The 17,932-nt window shown below is 41.2% G+C and overlaps 1 protein-coding gene across 1 annotated transcript in view; it reads right to left on the bottom strand.

Moving 5' to 3' along the window:
• DENND5B (DENN domain containing 5B) overlaps positions 1-17,932 on the bottom strand; it is a 115,970-nt gene that overhangs the window by 51,814 nt on the left and 46,224 nt on the right. Inside the window, exons 2-3 of the mRNA XM_034063027.1 lie at positions 8,690-8,799; positions 3,325-3,991 (exon numbers count right to left, since the gene is read on the bottom strand). Of these exons, the coding sequence (XP_033918918.1) occupies positions 3,325-3,991; positions 8,690-8,799 (777 nt within the window). The remainder of the gene's footprint in view (positions 1-3,324; positions 3,992-8,689; positions 8,800-17,932) is intronic.

Here is a 17,932-nt window from a genome sequence, read left to right as displayed (position 1 = left end):
ACCCCTCTGCTTAACCATCACAGTTGCAAAGTTAAGTTAGTCCACTTCCACCCCTGCATTTTCCCAAATGACGGGATACCACTCACCTGTAAAACACCATGAATAGAACAACTAGATAGCCAAAGCTGACTACAGCAGCCATGGGATAAACAGCTACAGGCCCTGTCGCCCTGCAGAGCTGTACCAGACTCCCATATCAAGCTGGAAAAGCTTTAAGCGCAAACTGAGTAAAGTCACGCCACACCTTCACCTCTTCATTTAGTTAGATTATTTTGTTCAGGCTGCTGGAAACATTATGCCTCAACTACAGGGTTAAAAATAAATGCTTTCATCACTGACTCCTAGTTCAGTAGAGGAAAACCACCCTAGAAAAGCCAGTACCGTCTCCGTGCAACCCTTCTGCCAGCACTTTGCTGCTGTTATCACCAACCAGGTGCAACTCCCCTTGACCACCATCCTTCCCACAGGCAGCCCACTGCTCATGCTTGCCTATGAAGTTTGGAACTGAAGTGTTTGACCAGTTGCTCTCAACGTTTGCAGCTTTCATGTCCCCACAGCTCTTTCTTGGCTGCAAATGTAATCTGCCTTTAGCAGACAGCTGTTAAGTGAGAAGTTGAAGGTTCTCAGTGGACAGCCAGCAGGCTTGTCGTGTGATCAGGGCTGTGCAACAATTTGTATTTTCACTCAACTTCCTAAAATAAGTCTTAATTTTTTAATAAGAAAACAATTTATTTTGGCAAGCTTGAATGAAAGCCTTCCTTGCAACAGGGCTAGGAGAACCACAAAAAAATCAGCTTACATTTCCCATGCATGTTATTAGCAGCTCTCTCATTGAAAGAGTTTAGTGAACTGAAGTAGGTTTTGGCCCAGTGCTCCGATTCCTTGAGTATTGCAGCATTTCAGTGAATTCTGACTTTGGGTGAATAATGCCGGCTTGCTTGAAATTGCACCCTGTGAACACAGGAACATCTTCTACTAATCTGTTGTTGAGTTTGGGAAGATTGCAGCAAGATCAGGCCATTGGAAACACAGTCGTTCAAGCAGAAAGGGGAGGAAGGATGCATTTGCAAAATCACTCTTTCATTTGTTACTACAAAATAAGAGATAAGCCCAAAACTTTTCATCTTTTGCCTTGGAAGAGCTTGGGAGTTAAGAAATCATTTGCCCTGAGCTTAGAGAGGAGACTTCAGTAGTATCTAGGTTGGTTGTATCTCAAATAGGGAAAGAGCTACTTTGTTTTCTTTCTCTGAAATTGCAAGACTGACATTTAAAAGAAGCCACAGTGCACAATTAGCCAAGCACTTGGCTATCAGGATGTGCCAAAACTGAGGCTTTGCAATTGACTTCCACTCCACATTCCTCACCTCTGGGAACCAGAATTACGATGTTATTTACATAATCACAGAATTTCCCTAGTACAACTGTATGCTTTTCCCCACGCACCATCAAGCTGTGCCTATGTTAGATCGAGAAGTAAAGGCCATGTCAAGGACATACCTAGATACACTAATAATAGAGGGAGAGGAGACAAACAAAGAAATCTGAATTTTGGAGGGTGGAAAGGATTAATTCTCACTATCTCATTTTTCTTTGCAAAGAAATCCACAGTGAAAACAAACGGAACAAGTAAACCCTTAAATTATAGCCAGTAATTGGAAGAAAACCACTTACTTATCTAATGGCTGGTGGCACTGAAAATGGAATCAAAATTATTTAGTAGACATTTTGTATCTGTCTGAAGGACTATTACAAAGTAATGCATATGCAGAAAATACTACCAAATGTAATCTGAAAAGCAAATTTTTTCCTAATGCTACTAGCTTGCAGTAAAAAATAACTAAAAATAAAAATAAAAAAGAAGAATCTCAGTTTTCAGTGAGTCCATAAGCAGGGACCAGAGTGGGAATGATGAGCAGGGATGGGGAGGTATTTCAGTGGTGGTGCTGCTTAAAGTTGAACCCTGGTGTGAAGTGGCAAAGACAGCATGATTCAAGGCGAGGAAGAAAGGGATAAGCACACACACACAGAAGCAGAAAGGAGAGGAAAAGCAGCCTAATCAAAACTAACAGCAGGATTTCTGCTCGCACTTCAAACTGAGAGCAGATAAAACCCTTCATTTTCAGTTCTTGAAAGCAAACCCCTGGAGTTCATGTGGAGAAGTGTTCTGCAAAGAACTATCAATCCTTTGAATTCAGTCATTTGTTGAAGAACTAACCTCCTTCCACCTCCCTGAACATCATTTCCCATTCTCAGTCATTTACTCATTAGTACTGCTATTACACCCTTACTGACCTTTTCTATGACAAACTGGAGCATTCAGTTTTGTAGCCTGAAGGCTCATTAACTGTACTCATTTTAGGTGACTTCCCACCTCCCGTCTCCTCCCCACTTTGAGTTGGCTGTGCTTGAACCACATCTTTTGAGAAGTCCAGGTATTCATATATTCCTTTTTTTGGTAGAAGTTGTGTGCACCTCCCAGCTTCATGCTGCTCATTCTAGGCTGATGAAACTACTTTTTCCCTCAGGCATATTTTACTAATTTAGGGTCAGCATCACAGAAGCCATTTGGGAACTGAGATAATATGGACAGGCATCCAAGTGAGACTTAGAGGTACCTCCAGAAAGTCTGGACAATCCCTTGAAAGTCAGCAACTCTTGAACTTGACTTGTTCAGGGACTTTGGTGTATTGCGTTTGCAGCGCATTCCTTTTGGCACCCAAATATCACCAGGGCCAGACTCACAGTAACCAACAACATACAGGAAACAGTAACAGGGTTGTAAAACCCCAGAGCATGCCCAGCACCAACTCAGGATTCCCAAAACTTGTCATTCTTTGCAGAAAGACACAACCAGAAGAGAAAAGGTACAGGCCAGATTTTCAAGAGCTTGCTGCCATACTTCAACATGGACATCCAACTCTCAGTGCTTTAACCAGAACATATCTATCATGCAGGAGAGAGGAAATCTCACCAAACTTCAGTTTGCCATTGAAATTTGAAAAAGAAAGACACTTTCTGCTGGTATTTTCGAGAAGGTAGGATTAGTTTCATGCTGTCTTGCAGCACGATTAAGTGCAATGTAAGGATAATAATTAGGTGAATTCTATTGCTAGCTGTCACAAGTGATAAATACAATGCATAATTAAACAAGCAGCACCTAGACTGCCTGGAGGAAACAATTATTTAGTGCTTTCATTAGGACAGTCTCATTTCTCTCACTTTTTTTTCACAAATCCACTGAAAAATCAACAGCTTTATATTAGTTCCTATGGCTACATCTGCCCAGAGAACAGACCCAACATGCATCACCAGACGAATGCCCACCTTGTGAGTACAGAAGGATCTGCATCTCCAGCAGAACACAGGTGAAAACCTGGACCAGGTTCTCCAGGCCCAGCAGCTCGAAGACCTCCCGCAGTGGGTAGTCAGAGAGCGGGAGCTCATTGGGCCCAGGTCTCTGGCAAATGATGGGCTCATATACCCCATAAAACTTCAGTGACCTCCCTGGGGGTGGCAGAGGCACCTCATAGAGGATGTTGTGGATGTAGCTCTCCAGGGGCAGAGGAGGTGGCTGCTGGGATGTCACCGCCTTGTAGAGCTGTATCAGGAACTTCTTGCAGGCTTGCATGAAGGGCAGAGGGGTGATGAGGCAAATGCATTTGGAGACGTACAGTGTGTCTCTGCTGATGTCGTAGGAATTGTACCGCTGGAGCTTGGCAAGGGACGTGGCATCACCCTCATCGATGCTGCTGGCCAGGGAGTCCATGCTGCATGAGGAAGATGCGCAGACACTGCTGTATTGCTCTGCATTATGCATCTGGTAGAGTGTTTGCATGGCTGTGCAGATCTGCTTGCTTGTGACCTCCTCATAGAAAGTGAGCACAAACCCGTATGTACGAGAGCCATCTTCTCTGGTGATGATGAACGAATGGAGCTGTGGGTCTCTGTTATCTGCCTGTGTCCTGAAAGACAGCCCTTTGGGCATACACAGCTAAGAAAAGAGAAAAGGAATAAATGCAATTATCAAAGCTACAATTTTATTTCATTATTTTTGCTTTACAACTATGTTCTTCTTATCTACCATAAAAGCCATGTATCATGAAATATAATTCCTCTGAAAAGAAGCCCAACAACAAACAGCCTCAAACTGATGCTACTTAAAACAAGAGGTAGACATGACTGAAGAAAGGAAAACACCTTCCAAAATGACCCATCTATTAAGTCATTACAACTAATTTTCATTACTTTGTGAAATTCTTTCCACTACTGGATAGTCTTTATTTACTTAAGCATCATAGAAAGCATCCAGTTTTGGTTTTATTTGCATATATTGTGCTCACAGTTCTCTCAAATCAGAGAGCCAAGGAAGTATCTTATACCACTGAATTCAAATTACACGGACTTCTTGAAATTCTTTCATCTTCCTTAATTTTCTTGAAAGAAATGAATTCCCAAACACCCAACAACTGCCTGACAGATATTACATTTACTTTCTTCCTTAAATGCAAAAAAAAGCTTAGATGAGAAGAAGTGTGTGTATGCGGGAACACCCAAAAATCTATGAAAGCCTTGGTTTTTATTTACCACTCAGCAAAATCTTTTGCAGTGATTCTGCTACACTGGGTTTCTTTCTGAAATACAGCCTTAGTGATAACTTGAGGCATTTTTCCAGGCATTCCTCAGGAATTCTATCAGCCATATAATACAAAATAACAAACACGCAGCAAACTTGTTTTGAATGTGCGTCAGCATGAAACTCTTTCTGTTCTAGCTAAATCAGTATGTTTATAAACTAAGAACTAAAGCTTCCTTTGTACCTTCTATCTGAAGAAATAAAAGGAAAGAGCTTGCTTTTTGAAAAAAAAGCTTTCAAAGTGTTCCTCCTGTTCCAAAAGGCAACATTAGAAGCCAGCTTTCCCAAGGGATGTGAACCTACCCATGACTGAGTACATCCCCTAATGTCTCACCTTGACCAAAAGTAAATGATTCTGATGGTGGAAGAGATCGAGAGAAATGGTTATACATTTTCAGGCACATCCTACCCTGAACTTCACCAGCACACCTTGCACAGACCATTTGACAGCCTGATAAAGCTGCTACCAGCCCACCTGGGATTTAGGCACTCCAGATTCCCTCCATGACATGTAGCGAGCCCCTAAGTTATCTGGAGTAGCTCACATGCATTGCTCTAAAAGGTAATGTATACATTACAGGAAATAAATAGCCTGGAGTTGGTAGAATTTAATTCAATTGATGGGCTTTGCTTACATAAAGCATGAAATTGCAGCTTGAACCATTTCTGAAGAGCAGCCACATTTTCATTGAAAAGGTTTATCGTTTTTATTGAGGCATTAACAGCAGTCCCATGGTTAAGACTTCTCAAATAAAGAAGTAGTAAAAAAAATTCCTTGTTTTGCACTTTATTTAAATTTATTCTGCCTAAGAAAATATTTAAGTCTCTTTTTTGGCAAGCTTGCTTAACAAAAATTTATTTCTAGAATGTAGGCATTTAAATGCAGCCACAGCTTTATCAAATCCAATCAGACTGAAATCATAGGTTTTAATCTCAACACTATCAAAGACTGCATTTTCTTTCTTTATAGAAAAATACGTGGATAAGGGAATTGTACATAATGATACAATCAAGAACAGACAGGCATCAGGGAAATTCAGACCTGCTGAGAGTGTTTCAGAAAGCCGTTTTAAATAAATTTCCTCCAAGTCTTAATTATTATTCCTTTGTGCTTTATACACTGTGCATACACACACAAAGGGACACCCATCTATCACGTTTCAGCCAGAGCCACACATATGCAGACTACCACCATTTTAAGACCCTGCTGCAAACCTTGGCACAGGCTGTTGTTAGAGGACAAAGGGAAAGGCAAAGAAAGAAAGAAGATGGGAAGGGAAGAACAACCAAGAGTCACTTAAGAAGCTAAGATCAAAAGGAAGTGCCTGTGCTCATTTTCCAGCAATACGGAAAGCTTCAAATTTGCAGTTAATGCATGAAAACTTTCATCTTAGTGCCTTGGACATCAATCACTTCCCATCTCGTCTCTGTTTGTCACATGTGCCACAGGACAGTGTTGGGGAAGAGCAGAGTGGGGCGTGCTAAGAAGGTTGAAAAGCTTTGCCTGCTGGTGAAGTTGGCTGACTAACACCGAGAAGGCAGTCACAGAAAGTCGCCCACCTTTATTGCACCTTTATATAATGACAGAAAACTATCCAAGATTATTGATTAAAGGAAAGGATTTTGGTTTTCAGAGCATTTTACTATTTATATTTAAACACATCCACGTGTGTTTAAAATGTGGAATAAGTCATACTTGCAATAAGGCTTATAATCAAGATGGGTTTGCAAAAACAAAAGGAAGGTGTACAAAGTTGGACAAAAAGATATCAGCTAATCCATAGCCTGTTTTTAGCAGTGATGAGTAGGAGATACCCTTTTCCTAAATGTAGAGGCAGGACAAACACAAACTATAATCTCTCCCTCCTTCCTCCTCCCAGCCATCATCCACTGCAGATATTTCTGAACCAAAGGCTCTTCTGGACCCACTGCCCATTAGCACTGGTTCACCTCTTCTCCATTAGATCCTCTATTTCACTTTTAAAGTCCCTGTATATTTTTCATGTTCACAATATGCCACACCAGCCAGCTCCATACCCAAACTGCACCATGGGTGAGAGGGTAGAGTGAAGGATGCTTTTGTTTGTAAGCCTGCTCTTTCAAATTACACCGAGGAACCTCTAATTCTTTTATTTCAGTACATGAGATGTTAAACAGAAAATGCTTCCTTGGACTTCAGAAATACAGTCAGAGATTTATATACCTTGATGAACCATAGGACTAAAATAAGAGGTTTATTTGCTCTCTACTGAGAACTTCAGTTTGGTACAACACATTACTTTCAGAGTAGCTACAGGAGATAGTACGTGACATTAGGCAGGGATAATCACAAAAAAGCAGTGTGGGGTGGAAAGAAATACTTCCCTATTAAAGAGAACTCTGTACTTTGATATATACTTTGAAAGGGAGAGAAAACATGACTTGTAGTCAGTGTGATTTCTTGGGACTTCAGGGGTTATTTTTAAAGTGACAGGATGGTTTCAGAAGGCAATTGAAATTCCTTAGGCATTCAGCAAAGCCAGAATTCTCACAAGTTAACCTTCAAGGATTTATGCATTTTCTTCTTTGAGGAAAATTGCTTCTGGAAACTCACATAAAGCAAACACATAGGCAGAACTAATGCAGCAAGGCAAGATCAGAAAGGCCAATAATTGCCTCAAGGGATTTTGTGGAGGTGGATATTACTTTAAATGATGTTTCAGATCAAAACAATAAAGCAGTTTTCCAAAAGATGATTTAAAAGACCATTAAATACTGCTGTTGTTAGTAAATGCCTTTTTTTTTCCTCCAAGACACACTGCAAATGAAAGATGTGTTCTTCAGCTATTTGATTTCAGCTGAATGCAGCTCAGTTCAATTATTTTATTTTAATAGGTTTCCTGCTGATTTTAGTATTCCATTTTTGTCCAATAATATGATCACACTTCATGAATACTAGACATTTTCAGCTGTAACGTGTGAGACAAATAATGCAGCAATTCCAGCTATTACCTCTTGCTGCCATATTCCTGCTGCACACCTCTCACATCACTTCTCTAAACGCTCCCAATTCAAAGGCAGAATTAAAAGGCATAAGTAGCCTTAGTAGCATCTGAACTGTGCTGATGAAGCATCATTTTAAGTCCTTCATGCTTTGTTTCAGCAAAGTGATGTGGAGACCTGCCTAAATACCTCACCATCAGTGCACATTTGGAAGCAGAGGATAGAAATCCCCAGCTGCCAACCAGTGGAAATCAAGAAGAGCTTCAGATTTCTACACCTTAATGAATGCAGTGAAGTTCCAAATGCATTTCTGCATTTGCAAAAGCCATTTTGTTGTGGGTTTTATGTGCTCCCTGTCTCTCCATCTCCTGGGTGAGGGCCAGGAGAGTCTCTGGACTTCATACCTGCACCATACAATGAGGTTGGTTCTGTTGAGAAGTAGCTAGGATGTAGTCTCATGGATCATCATTCTTTCAGCTGCCACTGTCCCCACTCCTCTGTCCCCCATTCACGGGACTTAGCCACACAGACACATCAAATTTAGCCAAGAGAAAAGATACGTAAAGAAGATGTATTGGTGCAGAGGTGCCATTAAAACCAACTACTCAATAAAAGCTGGGGTTTCTGTAAGTTCCAGCTTCTGCATAAAGATTCCTCTTTCCCTTGCTGTATACAGCATCAAGGTTTTTGTACTCAAAATTTTCACATGGGTATTAGTATCTTAAAAATTCCTTGGTTAGCCTCCTTCCCACCCATGGATACGTATCCTGGGTGACTACATCCATTCTCACCCAGTCATTGAGATGGTGGTTAGAATTGTTTCATCACACAGTAGGAAACTTGAACTAAAGAGGGAAATGCAGCATTTAACATTTGCTGTGCCTGAAAGTATTCTGTATTTTCGTATTACCTCTTCCACAACAGCTTTTCAACCAGCATGCCCAGTGGGTGCGCTTAGTCCCAGCAGAAGCACCTTGTTCATCACATCACAAGGACTGGTTGCAAACAACCCAGGAATCACTTCAGTGTTGAAGTTGTCAGGAAACACCTTAAGAAGAGAGTTTCTCTACCTACCATATTGACAGCATCCTGGTCAAAGGGGTTCCACTCAATGTTCTGCGGATAATGGGCCAAAACTTTGGACTTGAAGGTTCTTCTTAAGGGACTCTGGTCGAAATTCTCTCCTGCAACAAAGGAAGAAAGAATGATTTGTCATAGCAGTAAGGCTTCAGAGGGAGCTGGCTTGGGCAGCTGCTTTCACTTCATGGTTAGGGTGTTTTTTTGTGTGAAATCTGGTGGGCATTTTCACTCCCAACAGATGTATTACTTTTTTCCAAAAGAGAACAGAGAAAATACGCGCTTTCAGTCTGACCTTACCCTCTTTCCCAAAAAAATCTTACTACAGCTACAAAACAGCTTCCAGCTTAGTACGTATGGTATGGAAACTTATTGTTAAGAGAAAAATTACTGGTGGAGTTTTCTTGAGAAAGACCCCTTGAGAAAGCTTGAATATCTAGCGATGGCTTTACTTACTGTGCCAGAAGAGACACTTCCCTCAAGTTTGTTAGAAACTGTCTTAGGGTCAATAAAAGGTATGAGTTATTCAAGGATTCATTATACATCTTTTTTATATCACAAGTCCTGGGTGCAGATTAAACATTTCTTTTTTTCTACATCAAATTCCAAGGACAGACTTTTTCACACGAAGAATCCAGCAAGTGCAAAGATGAAGATTGAAATTAGACTTCAAGCAGAAATGCATCCAGTTATCAGCATACAAATAATGTATTTCACAGGGATATTGTTAATGGAGTTTCCCCCACTGGGTAGCCTACAGCATGCAACACTTTAAAAATGTTACTGAAATAGAATCAAATTTCCTTTCTTAAAAATTAAAACAAACAAACAAAACCCCCTCTATATTTCATTATGTATTTCTTTAATGAATGAATGAAAGGTTTTTAATGAGAGGTTATTTTGGATGAAAACATAATCACTTGGCAAGCTCTAAAGGCAATATTCCTGCAGAAAAGCTAAACTGCAAGCCACTAATCTCACTAACCCCCCTCTGAAGGTAACGGACTGCAGGAGTACAATTTGTGCTTGCTGAATTGCATATGTCAACTCAACCTTTGGGCAGCAAGCAGCCTCTGAGTGATGTTGCAAGATTCACAGCTCAGCAGCTACCCGAAGGTTTCCGAGGCCACAAGCCATTTGGCACATGCCCTTTGCTCCTTGCAAAGCACAGTCTGGCTCAGAGTGAATTAATACAAGGAAATTTCTGTACAAACTGATACCTGAAAGCAGAGCTTCAGTCTTTGCCTGGCAGAATTTAGGATCTGCAGATAATTGTGGGGAACAAAAGGTAACAGAAAAACACAGTGGCAGCTCAGAAGGCAAAAATTATCTAGGCAAAGTTTTAGGAGGGATGAAAACCATTCATTGCATGAATCTCTTAACACATGTTCAATGTAGAGGGCAGAATCTGTGCTGTCCCTCAGGGGCTGCAATGCCAGGGACATCACGGCAGTGTCTGCACAAGAGGCAGGCGGAGGAAGAGGAGGTGAAGGTCAGGCATTCCTTACAGCAATGCCAGCCACCCGCTTGGCCAGGAAGGGGAAGCAGAGGCTTGTGCTGGAGCTCCCCTCCACGAGGGCTTGTGTAGGCAGGCAGAAATTCCTGGAGATGAATGACTCAGCTGTGCTGGGACTGCACGTCTCCCTGATGTATCAGCGGCTGCACTGAGTGAGCTCACGAGCCAGGTGGAGAAGAGGTAAACAGCCCTTCCAACAGCACTCGCTCTCAGATGAATTCAGAGAAAGGGTTTAAAATCTTTCTCTTTCCAAGGCATCGCTGAGATTTTAAAGATACAGGTGTTTTTATACAACAGCTCATTTTTAACACAGGATTCGGGCACATTGCAGCATTAGTTTTTCGTAGCACTGCATTGGTCTCGCTTGATTTTGGTGCGTAACCATGGGGGAGAAAAGTAAATAAGCTTCTGCAAGAATATTCTCTGCTTGGGAGGAGAAAAAGTTCGAGATGATGCAACGCTGCACCCGTATTTTCTGGGCAGGAATAAATGGAAATGTAAAATGAGGAGCAGCTGAGGTAATTGGGGTTGTTTAACCTGGAGAAAAGGAGGCTCAGGGGAGACCTTACTTGTAGCAAGGTGGGTATTGGTCTCTTCTCTGAAGTAAGAAGTGACAGGACAAGAAGAAATGATCTCAAGTTGTGCCAGTGGAGATTTAGATTGAATTTTAGGAAACATTTCTTCATCAAAAGGGTTGCCAAGCATTGGAACGGGGAAGTGGTTGAGTCACCATCCCTGGAGGTATTTAAAAGACATGTAGATGTGGCACACAGGGACATGGTTTAGTGGTGGACTTGGCAGTGTTAGGTTAACAGTTGTATTCAATGATTTTAAAGGTCTTTTCCAACCTAAGTGATTCTGTGATTCTATGTGAGGAGCTTTCACGGGGGAATCCAGCCTGCTTTTGGAATTGCTTGAGGCAAACCAGGAATCTAGCAAAAGCTGATGCATCACAGAAATAAAGAAAACTGGATGTATCAGCTAACCTGGACCAAATTAAAAGACATGACAGGGTTTAGCTGATAACATCTGCCAGGCTGGACCAGACTTGCTATAAGCTGCTATGGCAGTCCAGAGCACAAGCTCCACAAACATCTTCTCCATGCTCCATTACAAAGCTCAGACTGAAGTATAGAACACCAGAGATCATTACTCTGGCAGAACATGACAGCAGAACAACCTCTTATTTTGGTCTGGATGTTCTTTGTGGAGGCATTAAAGATAAAGATATAATGTCATCCACCACAAAATAGAAACCAACAAGCAAAGCCAGCAAAAATTCTCTCTCTCCAGGTATACACTTTAACATACCTGGCAACATCTTTAATTCTTAATATCAAACAGTAATTAATGGGCTTGCATAATCAAATAAATATGCATGAGGTTACTTCCCAATTAGATCTTCAATCTTTCTCACATCTGACAGTTTACCTGACGACTGTGAATTAGCAGACAGGCAGGTATTTGATGCTAAATTTGTTTGGATGTTTCTATTAAATGTTCGAAGAGCATGTGGATAACTTCATTAAGTCCTGCACCACTAACAGCAAGTAATTGCTGGAGTCCAAATTTCTTTAAAGGTTTCTTTTACTGTGACAAACCATTACTGTAACCTGGTGGATGCTAATTGGGTAATTTGTGTGGTTCAGAGGCACTCATCACAGCTGCAGTTCACTGGTTGAGCCCTTCACAGGTGCTGTGGGGGCCAGTTTTTGACCCTACATCTTCTGGGTGTTGTAAAAACACCTTTTGCTTGAAAAATAGCTCCCAGTGATGACAGTCAACAACTAAATGATTAATCACCTTGGCATTAGCACATAACTGTAATTGGGACTGCAGCAGCAATGCACGTTAATCATGTCATTTACTGTTTATAATGCCTGCACTCACTCACAGGCACCACAGAAACTGAGGAAGGTTTTGCCCTGTGCTCTGGTCATGCTCAGGAGAGCCCTGCCTTCAGCACACCTAAGATGCAGCATTTCAGTGAGTGTGGCTCTGTGTGCTTAGATTGAGTAGGACAGTAAACCTGCTTTCTCCTAAATAACTTCCACAAGCACCCAGAAGTGGAGGGGTATGTGCAGGCAGTGTTACCTATCTGTTCTGGTAGCACAGCTTCAGCTTGTGGCGGAGCATAGAGGGCAGTTGCTGCATGGTGCTAGCTGCTGTCTTGCCTTAACTTGTCCTCTGGCATCAAAGTGGCACCGGCAGACTCTGGAAGCGTGTCAGAGTGCTCAGAGACATTAGGGAAGTGGTCCTGGAAGGCTTCTCCCTGGGAAACTATCCTCCCCTAGTTTGGTGGCTCAATTAGTAATTAACCCTTAACAACTTTATCTGGTAGAGAAAGTTGTACTTGTTTCCAAGTTGGACCAAAAACTACATCTCTGGAGATGTAAGAGCAAGGAAGGCCTTGATTTCTTGCAGTTCTTGTTATTGGATAGCCTTCCTCTCACATTTTCCCTGTAATGCATCCCTCCATTTTGACAGGCAATACTCTGGCAGCATCTGGAACCAGTGGAGGAGAACAAGGAGTATTTGCTAATAATCCACTGTAATAATGAAAAATTGAGGCTTTCAATTGGCTTTTGGAAATAACCAATAATTTATATGCTGCTGAAAATACCCATCCAGTTGTTTCAACAACAGATACGGCTAAAACCTTCTGTTAATGAAGCACAAGCACTGCTTTAAGAAACCCAGCTTCCCAAAACCAGCAGTAAAAAATGCCCTTGTAGGCTGACAACATGGACACATTTTATCCAGAAAAGTAACTGGCACAAAGAACTCACCTTTGCAGAGTCTCTGCAGGGTCTGCATTTTACTCCACCAGTGGTTTTTAAAAGTATATAAATAAAACACACACACACAGAGAAAATATGATTTTCTCAATCAGTGATCATGAAACAAAAGGGAAGAGCCATGAAACCACACTGGAGTGAATCAATTGGTCATTAGCTTGAAAGGACACAACATGGCAACCTCCATACACAGTTGCCTCCTGGGAAGCCAGGCAGGGCAAGCTTTTAGAGGAGATCCATAATTCAGGAAAGAAGAAGTAGAAGGATATGACAGAAAGCAGCCTGCATGTCAGGGTGAAATGCCATCCTTTGGCCAAACTAGCAGGAAATAGCCCAACTCTCACCATACTGAGATGAGGGATACGGACTGTGACAGCCAGCTCCACACTGAGAAGTAGCTGGAAGATAACCACAGAGAGCAAAACTTCTTGGCAAACATGAGGGAAGGGATCTGGATTGAAGGGTACCTGATATTATCAGCTCTCAGCTTTGGTAGTTGTGAACTGCTGAGTCACATGTGGCAAAGAACATTTATTTAGCTGTTATTCTAGGCAAACAGTGAATTTCCATTAAATCAACTATGTGCTTTTAAGTGCTTTCTTGCTAACCTCCCAAACAGGACTAGCAAGGCACATTAAAAATGAAGCAAGTATCAAACACAAATTGAATCCGTATTCTAAAACATTCATGGCCAGATAAGGGTACTATGAATACAGAGAGAAACATGGTACTTGATGTGTGGCCACCCTCCATGCAAACAGCATGTCTCGTCGTGGAAGCTGCCTCTCAAAGGCAAATCAAAAACTCTGAATGAAACCCTTTCCCTTTCAGAATATTAAACATAAAAAGTCATTCAAGTACTTTTCAAAATTGCATAGAAAGTGTCAGACTCAAGTTCCATTTCAACTGGATACTACAGCCTATGTGACAGAACTTTGAAACAACTTGTGCCTTCCCTTTGAAAGCACTAATTTTTAAAGGGAGATTTAGTTTCAAATTAAAAGCAAATGGGGATGGATGCTAGATCAAGAAAACTGTGCTAATTTCATTCCAAAATGAAAAGATTTCTCAAAATTAGAAAAACAAGCCTGATCTGTGTTTTGGATGAAGGATACAATTACTAGGGAAATGCAGCTACACTTGTGAGATTGTCAGTCACTATGGCTTTCGTGTGGGTGATCATATTTAAATTTTAACTAATTATCACAGCTATAGAGGCATACAAGCACATGTTCCAAATAGGCAACATGTTCCTCCACCCATACCCATACCCTCTGGTCCAGGGAATGTGAGCTATCTCTTGCTCCTTCCAAGTTCTGGAACGCGGAGAGGAATGCTTGTGACTACAGGAATAAAAATATCTTTTGTTCCTTTAGAGGAGCGTACTGGGAGCACAGTTATGCACCTCATGGTGACAGCCTCTTTGATAGCTATTTCTAATTAAAAGTGTTCAGCACATCCAGCTATGTTCTTTCCCTGAAGACTGCACTTGGTTAAGCTTATGGGATAACTGCATGACCCTGCATTAGAATCAAGTAATATACAACGTCTGAGTGGGAACAGGAATAACAGGGCTTGGCTGGGGAGTGACTAGGCTGTTAATTGGCAGGTTCAGGAACTGGCTAGTTTAAGGAGTGCAGAAAGTGTTCTCTGCTGTTTTTCTTCTGGGCTTCACCAGGATACCAAGGTGGCAGCGGCAGGCTAGTTGGAGTTCAAGGTAGTATTTGTGGTCACATATTCTCATAACCGTACAGCAAAGGAGGGAAATTATATGGAAGAGAGGACTGGGACAAGGCAGACAAACAGTTTTCATTCCAAAATTTAAAGATCTGATTTGTCTGTAAGATGGTGGTGGCTTTTGCAGGGGTTAGGGAGGGAGCAGGGTCTAACCTACCTCTTGCATGTCAATATGTAAAGGAACTGATGGATCATAGTTAAGCAGGCAGCCATAGTGGTTGTGTACCCTATCAATACATCTAAATTATTTGGCTTTTTTTGGTGTATGTCTGTGTGGACCCCACTAACATTGCTATTCAAATCTAGACTGCAAAACATGCTTCTTTGAGGTGTCAGGAACCTTTGGGTTTTTGTAGCAGAAACTGGTGAAGCTGGACCTTTCAGTACCCTTTGTTCACAAATGCACATAACTGAGCTTAGTAGGATTGCTGGGTAAGTATCCTTCAATACAGCCTCACACAAGGTATTGTTCAGTCTTTATCGAGCACAAAAAAATCCAGCATATTGTATAGCCACCAAGACACCTGACACCAGTAGTGGCACTTTGTTGGAAAGGGGAAGCACATCTGCCAAGACAGCTTCAAGAAACAGAACAAAAATTACCAGATATTGATTTAAATTAGGTAAAAGAATGAAAAAGTCCAGGAATTTTTGTTTCAGTTTTGAACTCTGATCCTTAATTTGATTCAAGGGGAGTTGGAAGACTGAAAACAAAGAGATAGAGAGGGCCTGGTGATTGTTTTGTCCTTAACCCCTCTTTACCTGAGGTTTTGTCTGGAGTATCTGAGCTCTTGCCATGGAGTTCTGCTTCTAGCCATTTGTACAAGACTACACAACATAAGAAACAGAGATAAAAAAAAGCAAGTATGAACAAAATGAAAATATATACAAATATACTGTGGAAGGGAAGAAATGTGAAGCAGACATTAAACACTCCCCCTTGCAACTTTTCTTCCCCCCCACTACTGGCAAAGGGTAAACCCATGTGATAAATAAAGCCCTTCACAACTGTATTACTACAAAGGTGTTGAATGCAATGACAGACATTGTAGAAATACTTGTCAAAATTAGTAACAAGATTAAATTCTGCTACTTCAAACAGCATGCTGCCATACAGCTTCCCTATTATGAAAGACATCTTTGTTCATATATTGAGACATTCCAGAGCCTGTGAAATGCAGGGGAAAAAAACACCATCTCTTTAACTGGTGTTGAACACTGTGGCATAAACATAAAATGTTTTCTTTAGTATCACACTGTTAGCTGTGTTGCTACACCTTCCATGCTGTACTGCATGCCATTTTCAGGGCTTACTGAAGTCACCTAATAGCCTTATTCATCATAACAGGCTGGTTTTAGACTAAAATTTGAATAAATAAACTCTCTTTAGAACATGGATGAACAATTCTAATCTCTTCCAGTAAAAGCTACCCCAGTAGGCACTTTCAACAGAAAAGCATCCTACTAACACGTCTGTGTTTTCTTCCAACTGGTTTGCTCATCTCCTGCCAAACAACAAAACTGTTTTCACAGACACCATGACATTCCTTTGTCAAAAAATAAAACCCCCAAATCCCATTTGCACTCCACAATGCAGCATTACACAATCCTTCTCAAATTAAACCTATTTTTATAAACCTGAAACACATGTTAAAGCTGCAACACCATTGGCCTCTCTGGTCATTCAGTTTCTAGGTGTGAATTCAGCGTGTTTCCACCACGACCCCCTACTTCAGCTGTTAATCCAAGCACCAGTTCAGAGGACCCAGAAAGCGCTGCCAAGTGTGTGTTTCCCGTGAAGGCAGCCCTTGAGAGAGGGCACAGGAGTGCTTTCAATACAGATTTTTAGAAGAGAACTTGTATTTTAGGATAATTTTCTCATTTCCTTAGGAGGCACCTGAAGGTAACCCACATTTCAAGGTGCAGGATGATGTTTTCCCAATCCAGGTGTCTCAGGCTATTTCATTCTACTTTGGACCTGTTTGAACTTAAAAGTTGCATAAATATTTAAATTAAAGGAAACAAAACAAACAATTGCCAAAGCTCAAGACTTCCCTTGCTAATGGCCCATGCCTACACTGCCCTTACAAGCCTATTTAGCAGGATGCCCTCACAGCTCTCTCCAAAAGTCCTTTACAACATTATCATTCGAAGTGAATTTGGTACCAAGCTTCCACAGACTTAGCCAGAACCTCTGCAATAGGAGGAGCAAAAATGAAAGATGGAAAAACTCATGAAGGGATGTACAACCAGATGAACTGGCATGGGTTCTGCTTTTGCTACCCATTTCAGTATTATGACCCTTTATCATCATCAATCATATGGCTAACCAGTCACAGAAGGTATGCAAAAACTTCTGCACAAGGAGTCAAATGAAAGAATATCATTGACAACAGTGATATAAATGCAGAGCCATGACCACTGCTGTACAGCCTGATTCTTCATACAAATACAGTGCAATGGAATATAACTATTGCCACAAACTAAATACACTTAGAAAAGGTTCAGTATTTCAAAAACCCTTTAAAAAACAGTTGTTCACCTAAAAGAATATTGCACAAGTCTAAATAAAGAGAAAAAGGCTCTAACATGAGCAGTTTATTTTGCCATGATCCCTTCCTTCTGACCTTGATTAAATACTTATCTGCCTACAGAGTAACATTGTACAGCACCAACAATGTCAGCTCTTAAAATAGCCACAAGTCCCAGCTGCCAACAGACGACAGAGTCCCCACTACTCTAGCAAACAAGTGAGAATTACGCCATTCCTTTTACATAAAACTGCATCATAATCTTGTCAAATCCTTAAAGTCATGACTTAAATTACATCAGCTTGGGTGATTTTTTGTGGTGGTGGTGGGGGGGAGTTTGATAAATAGGTATCCGAGGTTCAGTGATCCTACACAATCACCTTGGAGTCTGTCTGCAAAGGCTGGGATTTATCAGCAGGAAGCAGTGGAATGAATATAAGACTGGGCCTATACTTACAGGGAATTTTTTATGCCTTGGACTTTTATATTCTCTAGAAATTAGGGTATAAGGAATTCACTTATTCTGTTCGTGCTGCCATGCAGTCTTTCCAAGCATGAGCTCCTAAACCACTACTAGGTGGTATACAGAAAGCACGTCCCAGAGCTCCTTGGTCTATCCTGTTTATATACAGGAAGTGAGATGTTTTATTTCTTATAG

The sequence above is a fragment of the Melopsittacus undulatus genome, chromosome 5 (assembly GCF_012275295.1).
Source record: "Melopsittacus undulatus isolate bMelUnd1 chromosome 5, bMelUnd1.mat.Z, whole genome shotgun sequence".
In the NCBI taxonomy this organism is placed as follows: Eukaryota; Metazoa; Chordata; class Aves; order Psittaciformes; family Psittaculidae; genus Melopsittacus; species Melopsittacus undulatus.
Note: the sequence above shows the minus strand (reverse complement) of the source record. Positions and strands in the feature narration are given on the sequence as shown.